The 27,796-nt window shown below is 43.8% G+C and overlaps 2 protein-coding genes across 8 annotated transcripts in view; one reads left to right on the forward strand and one right to left on the reverse strand.

The window, feature by feature from the left end:
- Positions 1 to 386: 386 nt before the first annotated feature.
- LOC135106250 (gamma-aminobutyric acid receptor subunit alpha-5-like) lies at positions 387 to 26,996 on the reverse strand. The gene is given in 13 exon segments (XM_064015057.1): positions 387 to 1,283; positions 2,164 to 2,466; positions 3,469 to 3,606; positions 4,100 to 4,233; positions 4,432 to 4,584; positions 6,672 to 6,704; positions 6,707 to 6,805; positions 9,603 to 9,685; positions 12,913 to 13,133; positions 14,796 to 14,863; positions 15,085 to 15,200; positions 17,224 to 17,306; positions 26,311 to 26,996. Coding segments are annotated over 12 exon segments (1,587 nt in total). The 5' UTR covers positions 17,298 to 17,306; positions 26,311 to 26,996; the 3' UTR covers positions 387 to 1,118.
- Positions 8,147 to 27,796, forward strand: part of LOC135106252 (protein seele-like) — a 39,392-nt gene continuing 19,742 nt past the window's right edge. For 6 of the 7 annotated variants that reach the window (XR_010271191.1, XR_010271190.1, XR_010271188.1 and 3 more), the window contains exon 1: positions 8,147 to 8,568. Coding sequence is in view for 3 of the 7 variants with exons in the window: in XM_064015060.1 (XP_063871130.1) it covers positions 8,543 to 8,568 (26 nt within the window). In the remaining 4 variants the exon portion in view is untranslated. The remainder of the gene's footprint in view (positions 8,569 to 27,796) is intronic. The other variant, XM_064015059.1, reaches the window with a different exon arrangement.

The raw sequence follows: 27,796 nt of genomic DNA on the forward strand, positions 1-27,796 counted from the left end.
TTCAGTCCTATATGATAATTTTTCTCATCTTATTGCTCTACGTGGAGTATTCTGTATCTGCCTCGCGTGCAATTTATTGACGAAATATTCATGCAACTCACCAGTCTTAATCTCTCCTAATCCTCTCCTTTCACTCTCTCCATAATTCCTACACCATTCATTCTCCACCCAAATCTCACCTCGCCCACCTTGGCCTGACCCTGGCTCACTCATTGCACCTTCACATCTTACCTCATCTTCTCACCGAGGCCTGATTTCCTCACTACACCTCCCTATCTGTGTCTAAGTTTATCTAAGGGAGTAATAAACGTATATCAGCCAGATTTTGAGGAAGTGCCCCGAAATAACTCACTAGATTTTTTAGTGGATTTGTATTTGTGTGCTCATCTAGGATTTTATTTATTTATCCTCAAGATTTCACTCGTGGTAAAAGTCTATAGAGAATGTTTACCATATTTCATGAATTTATTTGTGTTTTTTATATATAATAACAAAACTAGCATGACAGAGACATGTCGGAAAGCTGCAGTATGTCTATGATAGGCGTCACAACACAGTAGCCTTGGGTACAGGACAGGTGATCTGTCTATAGTATCATGTCTTCCAACTCAGACAAATGCATTATATTTGAAAAAGAAAAAAAAAAGGATAGTATCATGAAAATAAATGATCCAAAAATATACAATGAAAACTTATCTATATTCCTAACACCTGCTTCGAATGCAATGACGCAAACAGAAAAGCTCCATGATTTCATTTGAGCACTGGTGCACCTGACTGGAAACCAAAGTGAACAGAGAAGAGGTGCAGTGAGTGATGATGGTGGTGGTGCCGGGCAGCAAGGGGTGATGCCGGGCACCAGGGGGTGGTGCCGGGCAGCAAGGAGTGATGCAGGGCAGCAGGGGGTGGTGCCAGGCAGCAGGGGATGGTGCCGGCAGCTGGTGGTGCTGTTGGGCAGCTGATGGTAGTGTTGGGCAGCTGATGGTGGTGTTGGGCTGCAGGTAGTGGAATTAGGCAGCAGGTGATGATGTTAGACAACGGGCAGGTAGGTGCACCAACATAGCAGTGGTAGTATTAGGCAGCAGGCAGGTAGGTGCACCAGCACAGTAGTGGTGGTGTTAGGCAGCAGGCAGGTAGGTGCACCAGTACAGCAGGTTTATACAGAGGAAGATCAATGGGAACAACACCCTGGATGCCTCATCAATGTATGACACTGAATTTATTTTGTGCCTCGTGTAGCACCTCTTGTCATGTGGTGGATGCTTCAAGCCTCCCCTCCTCTCCTGGAAATCAGAACATGTGTTAAAAAAAAGGGCAAACCTTGGGATCCTGTAAAGGGTAATGAAAGTGAGGCTTTCAGTAGAAGTGGGAGTGAAAGTGAGGCTTTTAGTAGAAGTGGGAGTACAGAAATATTATGTATCAGAAACTAGCAAAGCAGACCTTTTGTCTTTTACTCCATCTAGCGTCCTGAATCTAATCAATGCAGTCAGTCTCATTCCTATTATGTTCACACCTCTCATCTTTATTGTCAATGGGTATTCAACAATGGCAGCGACCAAGGTGTTGGTTTCCAGTCACCAGGGTGCTTTGACAGTGGTTTTTTTCCTTCTCCTGGACAACTTCAGCATGTCTACTCTTCATTAAGCAAAAGAAAAGAACATGGGCAAACATATGAAATGGGTCTAGTGGTCCATTTCTACTGCTGTTGTCCTTACAAATGGCAGTTCCAGTGGCACACCTATTCTAAATATGAACATAGTCTGGCAATTAGTCATAAGGACATCTATGTACAAAGATATTGACTGTATAAAGTGATCTGAATGGAGATCAGAGTTAACTATCAGATAAGAACACGTGAAGAACGTTTATTTATTTATTTATCTAGTTTAACCCTTATTATAGCTTTCACCAATACTCTTAGCCTTATTTTTTCCATATACAGTTAAGTCAACTGATGCCTGTAGTTCATGGGGCTTTACTGTAAAGGTTAAACATCACAGACTATTATGAGAAGGTGGTTGGGCGAAGGATATCAAGTGTTTAATATTCTGTCGGTAACACATCGGACCTCAGGTAGTCTCTCTCTCTCTCTCTCTCTCTCTCTCTCTCTCTCTCTCTCTCTCTCTCTCTCTCTCTCTCTCTCTCTCTCTCTCTCTCTCCTACCCTGGCGATGAGGGAAGAGCAGGGTAGTGTGAGCTGTGAAGAGTGAATGGCTGCCTCTTGCTGACAGACAATGAATGGTGTGGCTGAGGCTGCAGGGGTAGTGTTGGGGGCTTCAGTCAGGGTTGGAGGCCTGTTGCTGCTGCTGTTGCTGTTGCTGCTGCTGCTGGTTGGCAGTGTTGGAGAAAGAGATAAGGGTGAAGAGGGACAGGGACAAGGGTAGCCAGCTGCATTGTTGATCTCACTTGAGACACAAGTTTTCTTCTCTCTAGCCTTCAAGAGCATGATGGCACGCGCCACAGCCGCCTGTACAGGACAGAGAAAGTGTTGTTGACTGATAAAATGTTCGCATGCCGCTGTTTCTTTACACATGCAAGCACATCTCATGACACAGTCTCTCTGGCATGTTCTGCATTCCATATCCATGTCAATTTTGTCCATAATTTTACTTAATTGTTTTAGATCTTAGATTTTTGTGTGAGGTAATGTGTTGTCCTAAGATTACATGCATCTCTCTCTCTCTCTCTCTCTCTCTCTCTCTCTCTCTCTCTCTCTCTCTCTCTCTCTCTCTCTCTCTCTCTCTCTCTCTCTCTCTCTCTCTCTCTCTCTCTCTCTCTCTCTCTGTCTGCATACACACACACACACACACACACACACACACACACACACATGTTCAATATATGGAAGGTTTTAAATGCCGATAAGTTAATCCACCCAAGATCAGAAGAAGTGGAAGGCTGAGTGGAAAAAAAGGCAGGCACTGGCCCCATGACTTTGTAGCTTGAATTTATCACCTGACAAAGCCTTTCCTGGAGATCAGAGGATCATCCCACTGCTATCATAGTGAAATGCTGTGTCTTGGAGCATCATGGAAACAATGAAGATCTAGCGGCACAAATTGGCTGTTAGAGACTTTTGCCGTGAATTCAGCCTTTGGAAACCAGAGTCCAGTACCTTTACCAATCAGGTCAAGATGATCAGCAAGACCCAAGACCATCTGGGGAGCTGGGACTATCTTGGCAATACTCAGGCACTCACACTGAAATGGCGACACAGACTCCCAGCTCAGTTCCACTTGTAACAACCACCTCTGCACCAAGCCAGCAGTCCAAACAGGCAAGCTTGTGGTGAGGCTTGTTTTCTATGGGCTTTGTCCTGCATCTGTTGTCACCAGCTGTGTGTTACCCTGGTTGATATCCACACTGTTTTGCAGGTTTTGTTGAAAAGGCCTTAAAGATTTTGAACACTGATTTCTGTCAACCCAAAACTGTACATGAATTGTAATACTTACCCCACCAGTTACTTTACCTGTTCATCCTCCACTTCGTCACTGTCATCAGCGTCCTCGCCATCATTGTCATCATTGTTGTTATCCTCGTCCTCGGAGGACTCCCACTCGTACACCTCGCCAGATCCCACTTTGGTGAAGAGGTGCACGAAGGCAAACTGTGGAGTAGGGAGAGTGTGAAGTAAAGCAACACTCAGTGATTTACACAACATCATATATATTTGTTTCTAATCTTACTTGTTGTATTCTGGACGCAGGTCTTAGTTGACCTCTACATTCAGACTGCTCAGTGCTTTGTCTAGATGGACACTACTTTGGTGCCTTTGGGAGTCAGTATTCATACATATGCACTTCATGGATACCAGTGTTGTATATGGATGTACAACTATTCTGAAAACGTACTTCAAGCCTGCAGGCATAGAAAAGTTGCAGTCAACACATAAATTAAAGAGTTCATAATTGTTAAAAGAGAGAAGAGAAGGTTAAATAGGAACTAAGAAATCGGCAACAGTTCTAGAGAGAGAGACAAGTTCAGCGCAAACTAGAAACTCATTACTTGTTAAAAGGAGAAAACGGCTTAATAATTTTTTTTTTCTATCCAAGACTAAGTAACTGTTCAAAAGGGTGAAAATGGGAGCGCAAGCCACGCACCTCAATGATGGTGGCAAAGATGAACCCGTAGGACAGCCACACGAACAGGTCAAGGGCAGTGGAGTAGGACACTTTGGGCAGGTCAGTCCTCGCCTCCAGCCCAAGGAATGTCATGGTCAGTACAGTTGTGATGCCTTCGGGCCGGGAGGACGTATAAGGTCATGAAATGCGTGTGATGTGATAGTGGGAGGAAGATATAAGTTAAAACTCTCTCTCTCTCTCTCTCTCTCTCTCTCTCTCTCTCTCTCTCTCTCTCTCTCTCTCTCTCTCTCTCTCTCTCTCTCTCTCTCTCTCTCTCTCTCTCTCTCTCTCTCTCTCTCTCTCGTACCCACCAAGAGAGATGCGGTCGGACGTGGCCTCTCTGTTGAGCCAGAAGGACACCCAGGAGAGGACCACCAGCAGCATGCACGGCCCGTACACCTGGATCAGGAAGTTACCCATGTGCCGCTGTAGGTGGAAGCTGGCCAGGAGTGTTGAGAACTCCCCTGGACAGGCAACAGTAGTGAGTGTGTGAGGCTAAGGAAAGTTTCTTATACAGCTATTTAGGACTTGCAGGTATGAAAGAGAAAGAGATGTTTCCATAAGCCGCCTCATTTCCTTAATGTGTGTGTGTGTGTGTGTGTGTGTACTGGGCTCTCTCTCTCTCTCTCTCTCTCTCTCTCTCTCTCTCTCTCTCTCTCTCTCTCTCTCTCTGAATTACTCTCGTGGAGATAAATATACCAAATGTGAGTGATCATACAGTATTGAATTGAAGGACTGGTGGGATGAGGGAAATAGAACAGTAGATACTAAAGAAAAAAAGAACAAATATCAGTTACATGAGGAGGGTCGGTGTGTAATGTAGCAAGGATGTATTTAGGGAAAGTTGTACATGTGAGATTTGAATTAGATACCAGTAGATGTTATAATATGTCTGTTCAGGTGGGAATCAGCCTCCGTTCTCTCTGAAGAAGCTCGCCTGTAAAGAAAATGACGGTCTAGAGTGCGCATGGTAAAGGGGAAACTAAAGCGCCTCAGAAATTGATCTAGTAAATAGAGGAGGGAAGGTGTGTATAGACATCCTCGCCCCTCCTCCCTTAAAAGCAAAAGAAGAAATAAAAAAAAAAAAAAAATATATATATATATATATATATATATATATATATATATATATATATATATATATATATATATATATATATATATATATATATATATATATATATATATATATATATATATATATATATATATATATATATATATACGAGTATATATATATATATATATATATATATATATATATATATATATATATATATAATAGATGGACCTTACAATCGCTGTGGTCACGTCATTAAGATCTCCGTCAGCCTTTGTCCTCTCAGAGTCAGATGGTAACAATCTGACCCTGCGTCTTAAGTTTCGTTCCTGTTCAGGGCTTCAATTCCCGACTAGTACCTTTCATGGTTACAAGATCTGTCCATCCTTCAGCCAAATTTTTCATCGTTTCTATGAATGATCAAGGAAGGGTACTGCTTGCTACATAAATACCGAGAAAAAGCAAAGAAAAAATATAATGTTTTGGAAAGATACGTATACAGTGAGGGATATGCTGTTTCACACTCTTGATGGTCATCAGTACTGGAATGATAACAGGAAAAATGACACCTACAAATTAACAATACATAAAAACACTCTTCGTACAGCATTTGATTTGAACATGTGAATTGTTTGGTGGTGGCACAGAGCGGGTGGTTATTAAATTTTAGTAGCCATAATGGATCCTAGAAATTTATGGGGAACATGTGAATAAAAAGACAACCTGACACCGCCATTGTAATAGATCTAATTGAAATATATTGCTCTCTCTCTCTCTCTCTCTCTCTCTCTCTCTCTCTCTCTCTCTCTCTCTCTCTCTCTCTCATCAACTGAGTGGTTTTAGAAGTTCGAAGCTTTTTAACTACAGGTGGGTCAAACGACTGTTGCATTGTTACCTCCCTGCTAATGGATGTCATGGAAATATTCAGATTTTCACTTCATCCACACCTTCCAAAATCCTACATAAGATTGTCATACACCGCGATTATATTTAGCGTTTCCCTTCATTTTTCTACGGTTGGAAACTTCATTTTAAGTGTGTGAGTGTGTGCGTGTTGGTAGGTAAGGCTGTGTGAGTGCTGAAAGGGAAAGACTACATGCGGCTTCACACACACACACACAACTTAGTGCAGCATAAGAACATAAGAAAATAGAGAAGCTGCAAAAGCCATCAGGCCCACACGTGACAGTCTCTTTATAAAAACATACCTATCTATTTCTACCTATCATCCCCCGTCCATAAATCTGTACAATCATCTTTCGAAGTTTCCTAGTGACTCAGTATTATCAACCTAATCACTGAATCTATTCCATTCATCCACTGCTATTTCAGAGCCTATTCCTTCGTATGTCTTTTTAAATCTCAATTTAGAACCTATTATTATAGTCATTTTTTTTTCGCGGCCCTAGTCTATCTCCACCCTCCCTCCTGCAGCAGCACATTGTCTCTTACTGCTGTGCCAAAAGAATCAGTCAGTCAATCAATTCTCACCCGTGAGCCGCGTGGTGTTCTCAAATCCCGAAGAGTGGCGATCAGGTCAAACTGGGACAGCATGAGGTCCGGTGCGATGACCACCTGCCTGTCACCGTTCCAGCGATACACTACGTCCCTTGTAGTGTAGGCGACTGGGGGAGGAAGAGGAAGCAAACCAGTATTGGAAGAGTTACCTGTGAAGTGTGGAAAAGCAAGAAGCGTTGTATAAAGTGTAGTGTAGGCGTTTGTTGGTGACAAGAAACACGTGTCGCCTATCTGAGGAAATAATTGAGTAATACGTGTGAAGTGTAGAAAGAAAAAAAAATTAAAGTAATAGGTGGATTTGAAGTATAGAGAGAAAATAAAGTGATATTATATGAGACATGTAGGGACAATAAACTCATGCAACAGATAAAATGAAGGAAGAAAGAAAGGAAGAGGAGCAAAAGGAGGAGGAGGAGGAGGAGGTGGATCTAAGAAGCGACACAAGCAGGGGGTGGATGCATCGAGGCAGGAGGCTGATGGGCAATTATCGCAGAAATTCAAAAGTTCTTTATCCCTTCGAGGAATTATAATAGTGTGAATTGTGCATCACGCTGTCATGGTACCTTCGTCTTACCAGGCATAAACTCCTCTTACACTTAACTGTAACAAGGAAGAGGCATACTCACAGAAAAAAAACTAACTTAATTATATATAATCTATTTTTTCGTCAGACTTATTTCCTAAAATAGATTAATTAAAATAAATACAGTGGTGTTGTTTTTAACTGTTGAAATAAAAAGATTCTTATAATACAAACAATTACGGATTGCATGCGTAGACTGTAGAATTATAACAACATGGAATCTATTGATTGATTTAAAACTAAGGTGCCGCAACATCGCTGTCTTAATGGCGCCGCTGCAAAAGGTAAAAATAATAGTAATAGTAATAAGGATAACATTAAAAAAAATAAAAATCGCTGAAAATTTGTCGTGAAAACCTTTATAAGAGCAGCAGTTGGCTCAGACTCGATGGTTTGGGAAGTTTATTATGTATACACGACATATTGTGCAGTGCTTATCCCACATTGATTAACTTTTATAACAGTCAATAGAGAAGTATCGATTAACGTCATGTAAATCTGATACATTGACGATTTTGTCCTGCGTTGATATCGCGAGCAGCGTCAAGGTGTTCCAGACAAAAAATAAAGTGAGTTACTGAGCCTTTCCAATGAACGAAGCGAGGCTTGGTACATCTTGTAATTCCTTACTAACGTCCTTCAATAAACCAAACCAGAGACAACGAAGAAATACAACTAAACAACAAAGAACATTTTTTTACGAAACAAGATCAAAGGAAAGCCTTTAATACTTTTCGTGCTGTTTTCTCTGTCAAATCAACGAAACACTTCAGTTCAGCTTCACAAACCTCTGCAAGTGTACCAAGCCAGACACAGCCAGTCTGTGCAGCCTCTGTCAGCGATGGGGACTGTGATCTGCCCTCACTGTCGGTACTTATATCCCCATTAATCTAACGTTTGGAAAGACAATCTAGCATTTAGTTGTGTTTCTTCTTGATATATTGCTATACAGAAGCGACTACATGCGTGGTGGAGGCGCTAAGTAAATGTGGATAGGTGAAGTTTAAAGACTGTAGAGAACGGTTGAGAGGAGAGGCGTGCAGTAAGGAACGAACAGTGCTCCTGGGACGCGAGCTTCTTGCCTCATTTTGTATTGCTGCAAGTGTTAGTGACCGACAAGGATATTTTTACACCGTCTGTCTAAAACGCCCACAAGGCAGGGCGAAGCAAGGCACGGAGGGAGGGAGGTGACGCCGAGAGAAGTCTGTAATTATCAAGAACTTCCAAGTCCAGACTCCACACACTGACCGCGGGAAACAACATGGTGTGGGAGGCTCCTCACAACGGGTGAGAATGATGTTTGGCATGATTCATTTTCAGCTCATGTTTAGGTCTTCAGGAAAATTCGAATTTCTCTCTCTCTCTCTCTCTCTCTCTCTCTCTCTCTCTCTCTCTCTCTCTCTCTCTCTCTCTCTCTCTCTCTCTCTCTCTCTCTCTCTCTCTCTCTCTCTCTCTCTCTCTCTCTCTCTCTCTCTCCAGCGGTGTTAGGCAAAAATGAGCGTTGCATATCAATGAAGTGAATTTCCAGCCGCCAAGTTATTCAGCGTTGATGAAGACTTCATGCCTCCATTGGATATAATACACTTTAGTTTAGTTTATTTCTATTTATTGATTGATTTATCTACTGTATTTATGTTATTTTTGGTAAATATTAAGAATAGTCGTGCAGCTCTATTTCCAGTTTTTTTTCGGCTCCTGTTCTACAAAATGAAGTTTTATTGATAGTTTCGCTTTACTTTGGACGGACGAGCCCTACAGTCCCATAGAGATGTAGTTTTGAGCTGTAGCCTTTGCAATGACAGCTCCAACAGACTTGTATTTGTATCCTTTACTGGTTTTCTTGCTCTTTTCGTTTCTTCTCTGTTGTCCTCCAAAAGTTGCACTGTACTTATTTTTTTTTCTCCCATCCGTGACTTAACTGGCACAAATGTTCACTGGTAATGATCTAACTCAACATCCCCGCAGATGAATGCCGCGTGACATCAGCCGCCTGTCGCTACTTAGTAAAAGCTACAAAGGAACACAAGGGAATGACAAACAAAGGCAGACTTGTTGGCCCTGATGAGGCGTGTGTAGCAGTCATTCATGCATTATCTATCTAAAGGAGTTTTATCTTAATGCAGCTGTATGCATATTATAACAATTAGAATACAGCCGTTGACCAAAAAAAAATCTACCTTTCATTATTTAGAACGAAACCCGTGTTCTTGCAATTCATGCATTATATATCTTAGTATAGGGATGAGATAAGACTTGTGATAGCGGACGAAATTACTGGGAATGATGGCAAGGAGGGAGACTCATTGGTATTGGGTACTCACAGGAGCCCATCTTTAGGGGGCAGCGCTGGGTGTCCATCGGGAAGTTGTGCAGGCTCATGGGGCAGTACGCGTTGATGGTCAGCCTGCAGGACGGGAGTCAGGGTGGTGGTGGTAGGAGTGGTAGTAATAGTAGTAGTAGTAGTAGCAGTAGTAGCAGTAGCAGCAGTAACAGTAGTAGTAGTAGTAGTAGTAGTAGTAGTAGTAGTAGTTATGATACTTATAACATCGACAATGAGAACAGTAATTACAACTACTACTAATACTAATACTAATACTGCTATATCATCATTAGTATCATCATCACCCCATCATCACCGCAGCTCACGTTCGTCTCGCAGTCTGGGGACACTTTCATCCTGCTTTGGAGCGTCATCTTTTCGTTCCGCAAGACATCGCTCAGGAGACATGGCGCGTAAGCACGACCTCTCCCCGGAGACTATCGCCCGTATCAGGTCTCTTTGTAAAGTTTGATTCGGCGCCAAGTGAAGTGTTTGCCAAGGAAGTGTGGGGTGGCGGTGGAAGCAGCGCGTGAACACCCTCGCAAACAATACTGAAAGCGTTTTTAAATGTCTAAGAATAATCAGAGTGTAATTAGACGACGGTTGCAGATGGAACCAGAATTGTCTGCCCGGGAGGGAAAGCAAACTAAAACGACACTTGCTTGCTTCAAAATGTGTGTGAGAGGACAGTGAGTCATTGCTTCTGTCGGGTGCTGGAGCTGTCCTTCCAGCGCATGGCAGGCACACTGGTTAACAGGACAGTCACCGTCCAAAAATGTGTTGCTATTTATATATGAATAAATAAATAAATAATAAATACATTGTCCTGGCCCTTGCAACAGTTCTATGGTATGATGGCAGCGTCACTCACAGTAAGTGGGGCCTGTCGGGAGGCTCAAAGTTCAGAACATTGACTCACGGGACTCGGAAACTTGTGAAACACCAGGTCACAGTTAGAGTAATTTGCTGTTTCGGAAACTACCACGACAACTGTTTCCCTCCTCTACTCCCCCATCCACCCCGCCCTAGTACTGAATCCTTGAGAGTGGAGACAACAAACTGTACTCAGTGACATAAAAGACTTGAGTTCGTTCCATGCGGCCATTGAGTACGTCATGGATGAGGAGGCGCATAAGTGGCGGCGCCCCCGTGTCTGCAGGCGAGCGTGTGTGTCGGGCATGGGGTGGGGGTGGGCGTGGGGCAGGTCAATATTCTGCAACGTGAGCTGCGGGGCTGATAGGCGGTGATGGTCGCTTGATACGTCAGGCGCCTCGCATCCGCTGCCTGCTGGACGCGATCACCTCTCGTGTGTGGAGTGTCGCCGGACCATCTGAGCCATCTCCTTATTAGCCTCCTGCTGCTGCGTCGCTCCCCTCTTGATGCTAATGCAATGCTGGCGATGAGTGTTAGTACAGCACTGATGATGTTACTGCTGTGACGATGTTAATAACACAGCGTGGATAATAATGATAATAATAATGATGAATATTTGTATGGAGCTCACATCACTCCCGAAGAAGTTTCACAAGCAGATGACACGTTGTTGTTAATTTTAACTAAAACACCGCGTCATAAATCTAACAGTGTACTCTCAGATGTTGCTCCCTTGGCGTGTTCTTATCACGGCTTTTAAATCAAGCCTTGATGACCACCACCGCCGTGCCACACCCCCAGCTGCCATCACAAGGGTACTTAGAAGCGCACTTTTGTAATCTTTCAAGGTCTGTTAATTGTGTTTTGAATGTTTCGTAATCGATTATAAGGTAAAGGCGTATGCATTGTGATGAAGTCTTTAGTAGTAAAGAGGGATGGACTCTGGTGATCAGAAAGTGGAGGGCTGTAAGTCTCGCGTGTCAGGCGGAAGAGGTGACGACAGCGTGGATACCCTGGAGAAGGAGGAGGAGGATCTGGATATTGTGAAAAAAGAAGCATCACTAAAGAGAATGAAAGAGAGGGAGAACATTAAAGCTAGTAATGGATCATGAAGCACGCACGCACGCAGGCAAGAAAATAGAGACTTAGAAGGATAAAGGAATCTCATTGCAAAGGCTACACTCTGAAACATGTGATCTGATCTGAGGACGACCTGAAGACAGAGGAGGGTTGGCATAATTATACTTTTTTTTTTTATCTAAGGTGGTTTTGACGTGTGCAAGTGAAAAGCTCGAGTTTTTTTTTTCACTTCTTGAGTAAATCTTGCGAGGCGTTAGTACTAGGGGAGTTACAGGGAAGGGAAGGTCTCAACATGTCGTGAACTCGTAATATTTTGTCTGGCATGTGAGTGGTTGTATTATCTTAGGGAGTAATTAACCATGTTTTCAGCTTCCTACACTAAAGCTGAATTTTTAGCTTGGTAACCTCTATGTAGTAGTAGTAGTAGTAATAGTAGTAGTAGTAGTAGTAGTAGTAGTAGCAGTAGCAGTAGTAGTAATAGTAGTAGCAGTAGTGTTTTAGTTTCCTCCCTTCTAAATCCATCTCTGGTCTCGCTGGCTGTTTATGCTGCGTGGCTTAACGACGCTTACTCTATGGGCATAACCTGAGTTTTTTTGGAGGGTTCCGTATTCAGAAACACTTGTGTTCTATTAAGAAATATTTTTAAGCGTCACTGCTATGATTGGTCACGTTCTCATGAGTTTTTCTATCTTATTGATGATGCGTGATCTTCATTAAACCATCATTTGAATCATAAAAAACCGTCACTGAACAGCGATAACTTCCACAGCTGTCAAGAGAAGACTGTAAATGTTTCAAAAAACGGTCCTAGGTGTTAAATGTGCGTGGCAGTCCCTTCCCTCAGCTCGAGGACCGCCCTAGCGCCCATCCACCGCGTCATCATTCCCACGCGTGCACTGTCCAGCCTATCAATAGCACAGCTGAATCATCCACTCATATAAGAAAAAAAATGCTAAATTTTGTAGTGATCCTCCTCCCTTATGTTTTGCTCCCTTCCGTGGTGAACTTCATATTGGATTTCTCTCTCTCTCTCTCTCTCTCTCTCTCTCTCTCTCTCTCTCTCTCTCTCTCTCTCTCTCTCTCTCTCTCTCTCTCTCTCTCCCCGTCAGGTTGCACAGCCTAATCTCCCAAAATCCCACGTGTCCTGGAAAATGACAACAAATCGTCCGACTTAGGAGTTTGCATCAGGGATGAAGGTTGCAGTGTCTGCCGCGTGGTGTGTGGTGCGTGACGCGTGGTGTGTGGTGTGGCATGCATGGGGACTGGCAGTGTGGCGTGTGGCGCGTGATGTGTGGTGTGGCATGCATGAGGACTGGCTGTGTGGCGTGAGGGGCGTGGTGCGGCGCGGCGTGCTGTACCTGGCGGAGTAGAGGATCCTGCCGCTGCGGTACAGTCTGATGAACTTGTTGGGCGCGGTGAGGAGGTGCACGTGGCTCTGCCTGCCATTGTGGATGAAGGTGTCTGGCTTCCACAGCTTGTCCAGCACCGCCAGGGACAGCGTGAAGGGCTCGCCGGGCAGCGGGAAGGCCAGCCGCTCGTCCACCCACGACTGGCGGAAGTAGCAGTCCATCGAGAAGCTCTGAAACACCGGAGAGTGTGTGCAAGACTGGGATGAAGAGTGGAGACCTCTGCACCACTGAGGAGTGTGTTGGGAGTGTTGAACTTTAGTAACGCTGTGAGTTAATGAGCTGCTGTGTCGAAGGTATTGGTGGTTTGTTTCTTCTTCCTATTATTATTATTATCATCATCATCAGCATCATTATAACATTGTTCTTATATTACCGTTACTGTTATCATCATCATCATCACCACATCATCTCATAATTACCACCATTATTATCATCATCATCACATTATAGTGAGTCTCGTCAAAAAGTTAGCTACAGGCGCTGACGGGACAGGGAGTAAATACCCTTTTGACGTGTTATATTATTACACGTCTCATCACCTGCCTCTAGGCAACAGAGGCGTCGCCGTCCTCCTCCTCCTCCTCCTCCTCCTCCTCCTCCTCCCCCTCCTCCCCCTCTCCCTCACCCTCCCCCTCCTCCTCCCCCTCCTCCTCCTCATCATCATCCTCCTCCTCGACAGCCTCGCAAGTAAAACATCAAAGACTGTAGACGGCACGAAAATTATTGCAAGTCGAGTCACCGACAAGCGACAGGCAGCATCAAAGCGACCCTGACCGTCTAGTTAGCCGGACACATCAGTCATGAAGAAAGTCTAAAAGAAAGTAAAGTAAATTGAATATTTCATAAAAGTCAATCTTAAATAAAGCGGCGCAGTGGTGAAGGGGTCAGCGCGCTCAGCTCCCACCGGAGAAGTTCGAATGCCAGGCTGAGCGAAGACAGTTTGGGCTGGTCTGCTATTAACCCAGCAGTGAATACATGAAGGAACTAAGTCGAAAAGTTGTGGCCCTGCGATCCCACGCCTCCACTAAGCCAGTTTGGTTGCTGTGATAACTAGGGAGGTCTTTGTCCGCCACTGGAATCATAGAGGTTTTGCATATACATTTTGGAAGGTACGAGTTAATAGACTCAACAAGCATTGTCCTTCTTTCTTCTGCTCCATTGTCTTTATATTTATCAAGATATAGCGTGTTCTTCTGTGTGTGTGTGTGTGTGTGTGTGTGTGTGTGTGTGTGTGTGTGTGTGTGCGTGTGTGTGTGTCCCTGACCTGAGTGACCAAAGTTAGCGAGACATCCGGACGCCCTGCCAGGCCATTGAATCACTCATCGGCTCAAGTGTATTACCTTTTAATGGCTCGTTAGCATTGCCAGAGAGAGAGAGAGAGAGAGAGAGAGAGAGAGAGAGAGAGAGAGAGAGAGAGAGAGAAATGGCAGCCTGCACCACTACATCATGGTCGTCTGGCTTGCACGGAAGGATAAGAAGATCAATTAAACAATGATCGTGCAAAATATTCGAATCTTTATAGTATTTGTGTTGTACTGAAATTAACTCTTCAAGTTCTTGCGTTTTAACGTTTGTTTTCTTTCTTCTTCTTTCTTTCATTATTATCATAACATCCCAGCTAATTTTAGGACTGGCTACGTTAGTTATTTTATTTAACTTTAGTATACTAATCTTAACTTGCCTAACCTCAAAGTAGTAGGTGTGGCTGAGATTCAAATGAGCTCTCTCTCTCTCTCTCTCTCTCTCTCTCTCTCTCTCTCTCTCTCTCTCTCTCTCTCTCTCTCTCTCTCTCTCTCTCTCTCTCTCTCTCTCTCTCTCTCTCTCTCTCTCACCATGTCCATCTCCGAGATCTGCCCCATGCTGCGAACCTCGATGTCGATCTCCACCGTGGTAGGGGCACCTGAGGAGGGAGACCGTAGCATCACCATCACTATCACCACCACTACCACCACCATCATCAAATCTTTTCCTTAGTATTTTTTGGTAAATTTCTGATGGATCTTGCCCCTTGATAGAGAGAGAGAGAGAGAGAGAGAGAGAGAGAGAGAGAGAGAGAGAGAGAGTGGGTGTGGGTGTGGTGTCTGTCCAAAATTCCAACACTATTGTCGTAGTTTGGCTCACCGCCGTGCGAAGGGCGGAGCTGGTGGTCGTAGCCAAGCAATAGACTGTCCAGCAGGGAGGAAATGTTGTTGGTGTACACCTGAGTCTGCACCTGATGGCGACTTGACCCGGCGGCCCTGTGGAGGAAGAAGTAAGGTGAAGAAAAGTGATTAGAAAATTTCCTGTATTGGTCCTAAACAACTACTGTCATATGGCGGCGGATCATAAAATGCATGAAAACGTAAAAGTCACAAAAAATAGTTCAAATTTAAAAGAATAAAAGATAAAAAAAAACTCAAAACTACAGATTAGGCGGGCTGGAATTTGAATATACTAATCGCAAACGAGAGGGTAGGAGCGACACCACCACTACTGCCCTGCAACACAAGGCCATCCCAGCTCTGTATTATTTAGCGTGTACCTCTACATCTGCGTCTTCACCCCAAACAAAGATCAGTGTGTGTGTCAGCCAGTCATTCCTTCGCGATGTTGTTATGCTGTTAGGAGTAGTTGGGAATCAACTCGTGACAAGGCACTCGAAGTATAACTGGTTACGTATTGAGACACAAGTGATAGCCGAGACCCTGCTGCCTGCTGGTCGGCCTTGGCTGTCCCGCCGGTATGGTAGTTAAAGACTTACCGGTTATCCAGCACCTCCTTCATTCCCTCCCTGTTAATTGCGTACTGGGAAACGCGCACGAAGCAGGGAAGTCAGAGTATTTCCCGGCTGGAGTTGACGTGGAGAACAGGAAACGATCGAAAGCTGAAAAAAGACTTACCGGTTATCCAGCACCTCCTTTATTCCCCTCCCTGTTATTGAGTACTGGGAAACGCGCATGAGGCAGGGAATTCAGAGTATTTCCCCGCTGGAGTTGACGTGGAGAACAGGAAACGATCGAAAGCTGAGAAAAGCAGAGAGTGAGACCATTTTTTTTCATTACCAGTGAACGAAATATCGAGGAGTTTCAGTATTCATCGGACAGAATGTGGAGGGTACGATTGTAGGGATCCGGGTGACTGTATGATGTGTACTGCTGTGGTTGCTTATTAACGATTTCTGTTCTCAAGTTTTGGCCAACTCATCACTCTTCTGTTTTGTCCCGCCTGTGAATTAAGCTTGTGTGGCGCAGTACGTGTAATCATAATCTTCCTTTTGTTGTTGTTGTTGTTGTTGTTGTTGTTGTTGTTGTTGTTGATTACCTTTCCTCCTTCCTCTTTTCTTCTTTTTTTTTCTTGTCCTTTTTCTTCTTCCTGTTCTTGCTCTTGTACTTGCTGTTGTCTTTATTTTTCTTGTTGGTGTTGATCTACTACTACTACTCCTACTACTACTACTACTACTAGTACTACTAATACTAATACTAATACTATCGGCAGTAGCATCGATAGTGTAAGTATTTAAGAGGCTCCTAAACAGATAGATAGACAAGTAAATAGATAGACAGAGAGACAGACAGGCAGACAAGTAGGTAGATCTCTTTCCATTCCTCACCTATACATAATCTCTCTCTCTCTCTCTCTCTCTCTCTCTCTCTCTCTCTCTCTCTCTCTCTCTCTCTCTCTCTCTCTCTCTCTCTCTCTCTCTCTCTCTCTCTACTGGACAATACTGCTGAAATGGACAAGCGACACTCTCCTTTCGTCCCTATAAGACAAAAATCCGTCACAGGGAGAAGCTTGATGGACTGAGTAAGGCCCCCCGACACTGGGACACTGGCGCTGTGCAGGAAGAGGACTGTTTACATGAGAAGAGAGAGAGAGTGGGTTTGATTACACTATTCACCTGACACCGCCGCCCCTTCTCCATTCATTACCGTCTCAATAAGAGGAAGGAGACGGCGAGGAAACACTGGCGGGCGGACGGAAAAGGTGGAGGAGTAAGGCACAGGAGGCCCCACGAGTACTGGCGGGAAGAGGGTGTATGTACAGTCGCCGTCACAAGTCGAGGACAGTGCAAGCAAGGAAAGAAAGATGAAGGGCGGCAGGGATGGGGAAAGTAGAAAGAAGAATAAGAAAACGTACTTTCCGATGGTGTTAACGAAGTAGTAGTAGAGGGAAAAGAAGAGAAGGCAAACCAGGAACAAGAGTAAAATGAGAAACAAGGAAAGAAATGAGGAGGAGAAGGAGGAGGAGGAGGAGGAGGAGGAGGTAGAGGGGGCTACTTACCTAGGGAGGGTGAGGAGGAGGAGGAAGAGCCCAAATATCGCCGACAAGATAGGACAGCTTCTTCCCAACAGCATGACGGCAACCTGGAGAGAGAGAGAGAGAGAGAGAGAGAGAGAGAGAGAGAGAGAGAGAGAGAGAGAGAGAGAGAGAGAGAGAGAGAGAGAGACTTAGTAGGATAATACTGATTTTACATTGTTTCTAAATCTAATGATGATAAATAAATAAATAAATAAGAAAAATATAAATCCTGACTACTAGTTTTGGTTTTATGGGAGCTAACCGACGCCATTGCGCACCACAGCCTCTAAAAAACAAGATTCCATAAACTATTAAACAGCATGAAAAAATTGACTACTTATGACTTAAATTAATGATTCTGTTAAGAGATTATGTCTGTTGAGAAGCTCCGTTTTTTCAGTCATATTGTTAAATGCCCCCTTAAAAAAGGCATCATTGGTCGTACGTCTGTGAGTCAGGAGTGAGTTGTGAGGACGAACACTGCTGCATAATGTGCCTGTGTTGCCGCCCCACTGTTGTAAGTACATGCGAGTCTATCAGAATGCTGAGCGGAAGGAAGAACAGAAGAGAGTGCTAGAGAAGGGAGAGACCGTTCTAATAATGGCAGGGAGAAGGGAGAGAAATGATACCCCCGGATGCGTATTCTTAAACACTCATGCGGTCTCTCCTCAAAGGTCACAAATTATAATTAGTCGGGTTATCATAAGCGTTTCTCCCACTGATGATGCAAAATCCTTGTTAAATTATGGCAAGAATCCAAACAATTTATTACAGTCGCCTCAATGTTAAAAGGCGACCATAGCAGGTAACAGGCTAACGGAAGCAGCTGAAAGATTGTTGTATCAGCTGGTGTGGTGAAGGGGCTTGTGGTGACCGACCGATTTTGTGATGAGTTTGTATTTGATGCTATTGAAATTAATATTGTGCTTGACAGTTAATATTTTCACTGATATTTGGTATATTTCTCCCTTGTAACAAAGCACCGAGTCATTTTTTTTTTTTTCCTCCCGCCACTTTTAAGCATTGTACCGGCTAGAAATGGAAAATTTATTCTTCTAATTCTTCTAATTTTGGATAATCTTTTTTCAGTTTTAATAATGGGCTTTTTTACTTTTCGTTGTTATGCCGCTTGTTTCCCTTGACCAGAGCTCGTCTTAAAAAAAATTGAACTTCAATTTAACATTTCGCTCTTTTAAGACGTATTCATGAGGGTACTTTTCTACTTCTCTCTTTTCAAACTGTGAGTGAGTCATTGACCTAATAATGGTTCATGACTTGTATGAGTTTGATTGGACATGATTTCAGTCGATCCATGGGAGAAGGAGAAGGAAGAGTACGATGACGAAGAAGAAGAAAAGAAAGTACCGGTAGAGAAGATATAAAGAAAATGTAGATAGAAAGAACAAGAAAATTGCAAAAAGAACAAGAACAAAAGAACGAAAACAAAAATAACAATAGCAAGAAGAACAAGATGACAGGACTACCTAGAAAGAAAGAATACTGCAGGTCTTCACTGGGAGCGGGTGTCTGTGTCGGGTGAAAAATGCACTTGTACTTATGTGTTACCTGACCAGCAGTGGCGAGAGGAGGAGGAAGAGGAGGAGGAGGAGGAAGCTACAGGGTGAGGCTAAGGACTGGTATATAAAACTCTCTCTCTCTCTCTCTCTCTCTCTCTCTCTCTCTCTCTCTCTCTCTCTCTCTCTCTCTCTCTCTCTCTCTCTCTCTCTCTCTCTCTCTCTCTCTCTCTCTCTCTCTCTCTCTCTCTCAGAGATCAAGTTACAAAAGTGTCTGTGGGAGGGTTAGGGTCAGCCGAACACACACACACACACACACACACACACACACACACACACATCGCAGTTTCTTAATACGTGTGTGTGTGTGTGTGTGTGTGTGTGTGTGTGTGTGTGTGTGTGTGTGTGTGTGTGTGTGAATCTGCGGGTATAAAGGAAGAGTCTGTGAGGAGGGAGAGAGAAGGAAGGAGGGGGAGAGGGAGAAAAGGAGGGAAAGGAGACGTAAGGGGGAAGGGAAGGGAAGGGAAGGAAGCACGAAAGAAGGAGAATGAAAGGGTGGAAAAAGAGAAAAGAAAGGGAAGGAAGGAAAGGAAAAAGAATATGGTGAATACACGAGAATGAATAACAGTGGAAAGGGAAACAGTCGAAGAGAAAGAAGGAGAAGGAAACCAAAAAGAGGATAGCGAAGGGAAGGAAGAGGATGTAGAAAGGAGAAAAGGGAGAAAAATAAGTAAAGAGGAGACTTCGAGGACAGCGAAGGAAAGGGAAGAGGATATAGAGGGTAAGGAAGAGGAGAAAGTAGAGAAGAGCAAGGGAGGGACGGAGGAGATAAAAAGAGGAGAAAAATAAGGAGAGGACAGGATTGCGAAGCGTGACCGAGCAGATGTGGTTAGTATCAGAGGAAAAGAGGGAAGTAATACCTCCTCCTCCTCCTCCACCTCCTCCTCCTCCTCCTCCTGTCCAGCCTCCCCACACCAGTCAGTGCTTTTGCGAGGTTTTGAGTTTATAAAATGTGTGTGTGTGTGTGTGTGTGTGTGTGTGTGTGTGTGTGTTATACCGGACACCATCATGACCTTATTTCTTGGGAAAGTGCACTCTTACTGTTCTTATTTGATTAGAAACACTACCAGTCTCTCTCTCTCTCTCTCTCTCTCTCTCTCTCTCTCTCTCTCTCTCTCTCTCTCTCTCTCTCTCTCTCTCTCTCTCATAGCACCCAAGCTTTTTTACACTCGCCATATTCCTCCTCCTCCTCCTCCTCCTCCTCCTCCTCCTCCTCCTCCTCCTCCTCCTGGGGTAAACAAGAGAAGCAGGAGCCACCGCCAACAATACATGAATACTCGTAAAGAAAGATTTGCCTTGTCTTATCGTCCCACTGTCTGTCTCAGCAGGAAGTGTTGTTCATATGAAAGAGCGTAACGTTACGACGGCAAATAAACTTCACGATGCTGGCAACTATGAACGACACTTAGGAATACGAAGAAAGAAACATTTTGTCTGCCGTGGGAGTGTTGTCATTAGACCTGTATTCTGAAACGCTTTGTTCTCTCACCAAGACCATTTTCGAAGGCCACAGAGACGATAGGTCGAGTTCTCAAGAGTGCTTCTCATGTTAATAATGTAGAAATCTCGTTAAGCTGTCACCACAATCGTAAAAACACCGTTAAAGACCCGTGTAACTTCAACTAATACATAGAGCCTTTTAAAAGTCGTCGAGGTGATGCGCAAAAGTGATTCATAATATGGTTCTTAATGTTGCGCGGCGTCCCGTCTACTCAGCGGCGCGTCACGGGAGCCTCGCCGACAACGCCTTGCACTTCCACCTGGCAAAGTTGGTGCGTTGACTTCCTGTAGATGTCACTCCCACCTGGCAGAGTGAGGCGAGAGTTAGCATCCACCCTGCTTTGTCCATCACTGCCGATGATTATGGTAGTGGTGGTGATTATGATGATGATGTTATGTAATGTTATTTTCTATTTATTTATCCTGTTGTTGTTGTTGTTGTTGTTGTTGTTGTTGTTTTGTTGTTGCTGGTGCTGTTATGTACGGTATTATTATCATTTAGTTCTTTATCTATTTATTTACATGCTATTGTTGTTGTTTATATTATTGTTGTGCTTTGAGGGCCTTTATCTCTGCTCTCACTGCCCTCTTCCTTGTATGAATGTCAGTTTGGTATACGTATATTGGTACACATGTATTAGATCAGTTATCATCACCACCACCACCACCAACCATCGCCATACGTAAACCAACACCTTCACCGGTCATAGTTATCCGTATGTCATCGGCAACCCTTACACACACACACACACAACACACACACACACACACACACACACACACACACACACACACACACACTCGCCTGCACATCCTCATCTTCATCTCAATATAAAACACCGTCACAGCTTCACGCAGGTCTATCAAGCGCCGCGGAGTTTCCAGGACTGTGGGAGACAGACTTCTTTATATAACGCTGTTCTCTTCTTTCTCTTTTTATTGCATGTCGTTCCTAGCCTCGTTGTCTTTCACGTATTTTCTTGTACTTTTCGTTGTGATATTCGGTGCTCAATTATTGTTCCGGCGCATTAGACAGTGAATGAGTAAACCAGCCGTCTGTCATGAAAGTTGAAATAAGCTTGAAAAAATTTCGCATCTTTCCGCAAATACTGATGGACAGAAGAGGTTGTCCTTCCGTTACTTGAATTGTCCATCTTTCATTTGTTCTGTCCACGTCCACTTCCTCTCCCGGTTGTAGCAAAGTTGTTTCCCACTCACCAGCTCTCTGAAATGCCTTACACACTCCTCTGATGAGTAATTCTACTTATCATCGCACTCCATGAAAGATAACACACCCTTACATGTCTCTATTGTTTCTCCACAGCTCAACTCTAGCAAGATGGATAATAAACAAAAAGAGAGAGAAAACAAGGGTTGATTTAAGAGGAAAGAAGCACATCAGCCCTGGGAGTGTTTCAAGTCCTTAATTGGTTGAGTCGAGTGTCATTCCATAAACTGCAGCTGCTACTCTTAATTTTTGCCCGTCTCTGATAAGTCATCTTGGGCTTAGTGCAGAGGCTAACTTTGTGGGACTCCTACAGTGTTCAGTGGCATGACTGTTTGATAGAAATCTCCGTCATTTGCTCTTATATCTTTTAAAATTTATTCCTCGCCCAGTGCATTAAATTTTCAAGTCTTTCATCTCCTCTTACATCTTTAACAGTTTCTGATGGCTTCAAATTATTCGTCGCCTTTACCGTATTTTGGCAACTCTTTCATCTGCTCTTACCTCCTTAGATTATTTTTACGCAGCTATGAATTGTTATTTCATTACCATTCTTTGTCTTAATTTTTCACTCCTGTGTCACTTGAGTTCATTTATAATTAGTGTATCTCAGTTTAGTTTTCCTTGCGTCACGTCATTCTATGCAACACACACACACACACACACACACACACACACACACACACACACACACACACACACACACACACACACACACATTTCATTGGTCCTTCAGTCAGTCAATCACAGCCTGCGCCTCCTCACCTTCCCGCACTACACACGCCTTCACGACAGCAGGATCAAATCGCCCTCCTGGAGCAGATTGCCTTCTTTGTGGAATCATTCTCCTAACATTTCCTTTTCTTCAAGCACTCGTTTTTTATTTCTTTGTTTACTGTTTATTAGGTTAAGTCTTGGGTGATGGGATGCAATAGAGGCATGAGAGGCTGCCTTATCTTTCGTGGATTGAAATAAGTAGGATGATGAAAGAGAAGAAAGGAAGGGAATAAGAAAGAAAAGATAATATATCATGTAAAAAAATGTAAGCGAAGAAAAAAAATAGATAAAGGAAAGAACAAATTAAAATAGAAAGGGAAGAATTATAGAGGAAAAAGAAAGGAAATTAAAAAAAAATAAGTGGGTGTAGAATAATTAGTAGGAGGAGTGTCAGGCATTCTAGAGAGTGGTAGTAAGCGGAAGCCATCTTTGCTACAGCTGAAGTGGACGTGGCCAGAACAGATGATAGACGTATGTACACTAAAGACAAAGGAATGATAACCTCGTGGGGAGAAAGAAAGACGAGGCAGAGTCAGCGAGAACCGGGAAGCGAGAGGACATGGAAAGCTATGCCTGAGTTACATAAAATAGAAATGAGCATATAGCTTTTTGTCCTGCAGTTCAGTTATGATGATGATGAGTGATGGTGGTGGTGGTGGTGTTGGTGGTGGTGGTGATGGTGATTGTTTTCGTCGCCCACCCTATGGAAGTTTAAAAGGCGAAGACTGGCTAGTTAATTTAATAAATGGGTCACAACAACGTGGTCTTACGGCGCCACTTTGAAGGGAAGACTGTGTTAATTTGACTAGATTATGTTTATGGTCTCTCTCTCTCTCTCTCTCTCTCTCTCTCTCTCTCTCTCTCTCTCTCTCTCTCTCTCTCTCTCCGGTATTTAATCTCACACCACTCCCCCGAGAGAGGCGCCCACTCACCCACTCTTCTCTTCCTCTCTGTCTCGGCTCTCGCTTTATCTTGTGTTTCACGTCTTTGTCTTCCAATTTTCTCTTTTACACATCGCACCGAGAGTCTGTCTCATCGTTTCCTGATTCACTTAATCTTCCTGATAGCGAGTAGACTGTGTGTGTGTGTGTGTGTGTGTGTGTGTGTGTGTGTGTGTGTGTGTGTGTGTAATAATAGAAATAGCAGTAGCAATAGTAGTAGTAGTAATAGTAGTAGTAGTAATAGTAGTAACAATAGTAGTAGTAGTAGTAGTAGTAGTAGTAAACAGTACACACAAGAAATTTACAACCTCTCAGAAAAACTAAGAATGGACAGTCTTACCATTCGTACCTAATGTTACAGATAGTAGCTCCTGGTGGTGGTGGTGGTGGTGGTGGTGGTGGTGGTGGTAGTGAAGGTGAGAGGAAACGAAGTAGGGGGCGGTTATGGGAGATGCCGCGTCAACACAGATTTTGTGATGTGTTCCTTTGTGTGTCTCGATGACGAAACCTAATCCCAACCCCAGCCACCCTCCCTCCCTCCCTCCTTCCTTCCGTATCTTCTCGTCCATGTCTCGAGGAATAATCGTTGTATCTTCCCTTCAGAATGTCAAGCAATATTCTACCAGGGAGGGAGGGAGGGAGGGATGAGTGGCTGCTGCCTTCATGGCCGGGGTAAAGAACCACGTGGCCCCAGCGGATTGTCAAGGGAAAGTCGGTGGATTTAGGCGTTTCTCTCCAACAAGACGCGACCTGCAGGTTTGCATTCTGGACCTGTAATATGAAATGATTTGGGTTCTAATTAAGGACTACCTTCAGAGACCACTGGGATTCATTTTCAGGTTCTCTTGTCCCTAGAATCATGAACACGTCCTTGAAAACGCCAGCAACTTGCTGAGCTGTTAAAACAAATCGAGGTGAGATGAGAAATGTTTGGAATGCCATCCGTGACTGGTAACACTGCGGGGCTTTGTGCCTTAAGAGTTCATGACCTTGTTGTCGCGGCGCAAAATTTCGTCAATCAGTCAGTCACTTCCTCCATGAGATGTCGCGTTGAAAGTAAAAGAAATATGCAAACGTCCCTATTCAACTGCCAGCAGTAAAGAGTTTGATGTTCAGTAATATTTGTGTACATGAGAAAATGACCTTTGTTTTCAAGTGAATAACTATTTTTTTTATTATTGTTATTGTTTTATTAAGTTATCTATCTATTTATTATTAACTTATTTATTTTATCTATTTTCTTTTCTTTTTTTCGGCACACATGCTCGGTTTGAAAGTTAGATTCTCTCTCTCTCTCTCTCTCTCTCTCTCTCTCTCTCTCTCTCTCTCTCTCTCTCTCTCTCTCTCTCTCTCTCTCTCTGACATTAACAGCCCCATTATAATAAGTATATTAAATAATTTTGTTCATTCTATACCTGTCTTGCTAGTCTGTTTACCTACCTATCCTGTTTATCTATTTATTTATTTATCTGTCTATCTATCTATCTATTTATCTATCTGTCTATCTATCTCTCTAAAGTTCTAAACTCTTGATAACTTAGATACAATGAAACGTCCAAAATCAACACTCCAGCTCAAGTTTCTTAATACACACGTTGGGCTCAACAATAAATCATTATCTTTTAGCAAATATATTAACAGTTTATTTACCTGTGTGTTTCGAAATTGTCTACTTATCCATCAACCTATTTATCACCTTCCTATCTATCTATCTATATCTATCTATCTTTCTATTATTTTTATTTTCTGTCTATATATGTGCTTGCGTGTGTGCGTATGTGTGCGTGCGAGCGAGTATATTTTCTTATTTCTTTTCGTTCATCCCCACTCGGTAGCGGTGCCGAGGCGGTGGGATTACCATGGGGTCAATTTTGCCTCCCTCGTGTTCAATTCTGTCAACGGTGCGCGACGTGACAGTGCACAGCGCGGCGCAGACCCGTCCGGCGGCACTCTCTGGGGGCCAAGATTTGCATGTTTGGCGGCCACACACGCGCCTCATCATGTCACACCCGCCACGGTTTGTTTCCTCGCAGACTTATTATACTCTCTCTCTCTCTCTCTCTCTCTCTCTCTCTCTCTCTCTCTCTCTCTCTCTCTCTCTCTCTCTCTCTCTCTCTCTCTCTCTCATTTATTTTTTCCCCTTAAGACAAATGAGAGAAACCTTGTTATTTTGCAATCTACGTATTTCATCCTTATTAATCTTCTTGTCTTGTATCTTATTCACCTCTTTTTTTTTTATTACCCCTTCCCTTAGTAAATGTATAGTAATGGTAACAACAATAACAACAAGACACTGAACGTTCTCCTTCCAACCAACGATTATCTTTCCTCGTCTGTTTCAAACGTTCCCACGTTCCCACACTCTTGAAATCTCTCCCTGCTAGTGTAATTGCTGCCTTTCCCTCACCATTGCTATACTGCGGCTCCGTGTGTCCTTCAGAAGCACGTCTCTATGGGTGGGTCATCTACACAGTTTTTGTTGGCAGATTATTTAGGTTCGCAAGAGAGTTTTCATGATTCTGGTGATAGTTCAGCAAAGATTATGTATCATGAGTAGAAAAACGCTCATTGCAAGACGACTTATCATCTCTGTGGTCTTTGAAAATAGTCCTGATGAGGGGATATTTAGGAATATGGGTATTATTATCATTAGTTTCCATTCCCTACCATTCTCTTCATCCCTTCTGCTGGTCACTAGAGGCTTTTGAAAGTACTTGAGGCGCGGTAGAGAAGTGTTCCGGAATATGATCCCTAGACGTGAGGCTGAGCTGAGGTGAAGTTGAACTATGCATGACGAGAACTGAATGGTCATACAAAGTAATAAGTGTTATGAAGGCAGACCATTGCAGTGTTTGTGTGTATGTGTATGTTACTGTTTCACCTTGATTTTATGTACAGTGCTTTGCGTACAAACGAAGTGATCGCTCTCCTTGTTGCAAGAGTTTAGCATCAACACTCCTGTTTCAGTCACTTCCCTCCCACCTTGTTGTTCCATCTCACTCATCAGTCACTTCCCTTCTGCTTCATTACTTCAATCGCCTCTCCCACTCACCTTATCACGCCGGGTGATGTCGATTGGTGTTGTCCCCGCCTCCCTGTGTGTGGAAAGGCGTTGGGTTAAGCCACCCGACAGAGGTCACATTGTTGGTGAGGTGTGTGCCGGTGTAGCAGTAAGGATGTCTTTGTGGAGGAGAAGGAGGGGGAGGAGGAAGAGGAGGAGGAGGAGGAGGAGGAGGAGGAAGAGGAAGAGGAGGAAAAGGAAGAGGAAGAGGAGGTGCAATGGAGGAAGGGGAGCAAGAGCCAGCAGGTGGCTAGTTCCTCAGTAGGATGAGGATGCGGAGGCGCGGCGCCAGGCGGGAGCGACCAACGCTGAGGGTCCCGCGGGCCAGACTGTTATCACCACCACCACCACCACCACCACCACCCTTGTCACTACTCCTCGTCCCGCGCAGGCAGCCTCCCTCGGCCACGGGTGACGCGCTTCTGGCCGCACCATCCCCACCTGCATACTGCCTACAGGTTAGAAGGTGCCTTGGCGGGGCAGGGAGAGGCGAGGGAGACGCTGACCGGTGACTGTGCCGAGTGGAGCAAATGACTCCCGTTGTGACTGTTGTGATAATGATAATGAGGAAGAGGAGGAGGAGGAGGAGGAGGAGGAGGATGGTGATGTTGATGATGAGGACGACAGCGATGCATACTTACCTTCATTCCAATACTGCATGAATTAGTACTTTACGAAGAGTGTGATATTTTCTCATAGTTTTGAGGAAGGCTGGCTGAAAAATAAATATCAATAAATAATATATAAATTAATAAATACATTAACAACAACAACAACAACAACAACAACAACAACAACAACAATGATAACGCTTAATTGTTGTCCCTGAACTTTAAGCAGAAGATGGTTCCGGTGTGGCTGGCCAAGTCTGCTTAGGAAAAATGTTGATATTTCTTCCTTGAAACAGTCCATGGTGCTGGGAGACGTGAAAACAGAGGCGTACAGAGAGTTTCAGATTTTACTAAAAAATGATGACATCGCACTACCTGACAGCAGCAACAGTAATCAACACACCAGCCTCTACTGTATCATCTCGAGGGCGCCGTGGCTGAGGGAAGGAAGGAGGGACGTTGAAAGGGTTGTTACCAGTGACACTGTTGCGGCATATAAATAACCAATTAATTATCACTGGCAAGGACCTAAAGTTCCTTCAGTCCCACTCGCCCACTTCTTTAGACCAAGAAACGTACTGGCTCTATGGCATCCTAGTTCTAGACACACCACAGCTGCGTACTGACAGAAACTTGTGAGAGATAGAGGTGCACACACCGATAGGACAGGAAACCAGTGCATGCGTCATTTGGTGAATAATGAGCACAAATCTGCAGCTCACGAAAGCGCGCAATCTTAAACGTTTTCACATCTATCTTAACTACTTTTAACAAGTTCAAGTAGAACCTTTGAGGTTTTCAAGAGTGTTTTCTTGATTCTAGAAATACTTCAACGAGGATTCTACACTGTTAATAGCATTCTCTAG

Source organism: Scylla paramamosain, chromosome 13 (genome assembly GCF_035594125.1).
Source record: "Scylla paramamosain isolate STU-SP2022 chromosome 13, ASM3559412v1, whole genome shotgun sequence".
In the NCBI taxonomy this organism is placed as follows: Eukaryota; Metazoa; Arthropoda; class Malacostraca; order Decapoda; family Portunidae; genus Scylla; species Scylla paramamosain.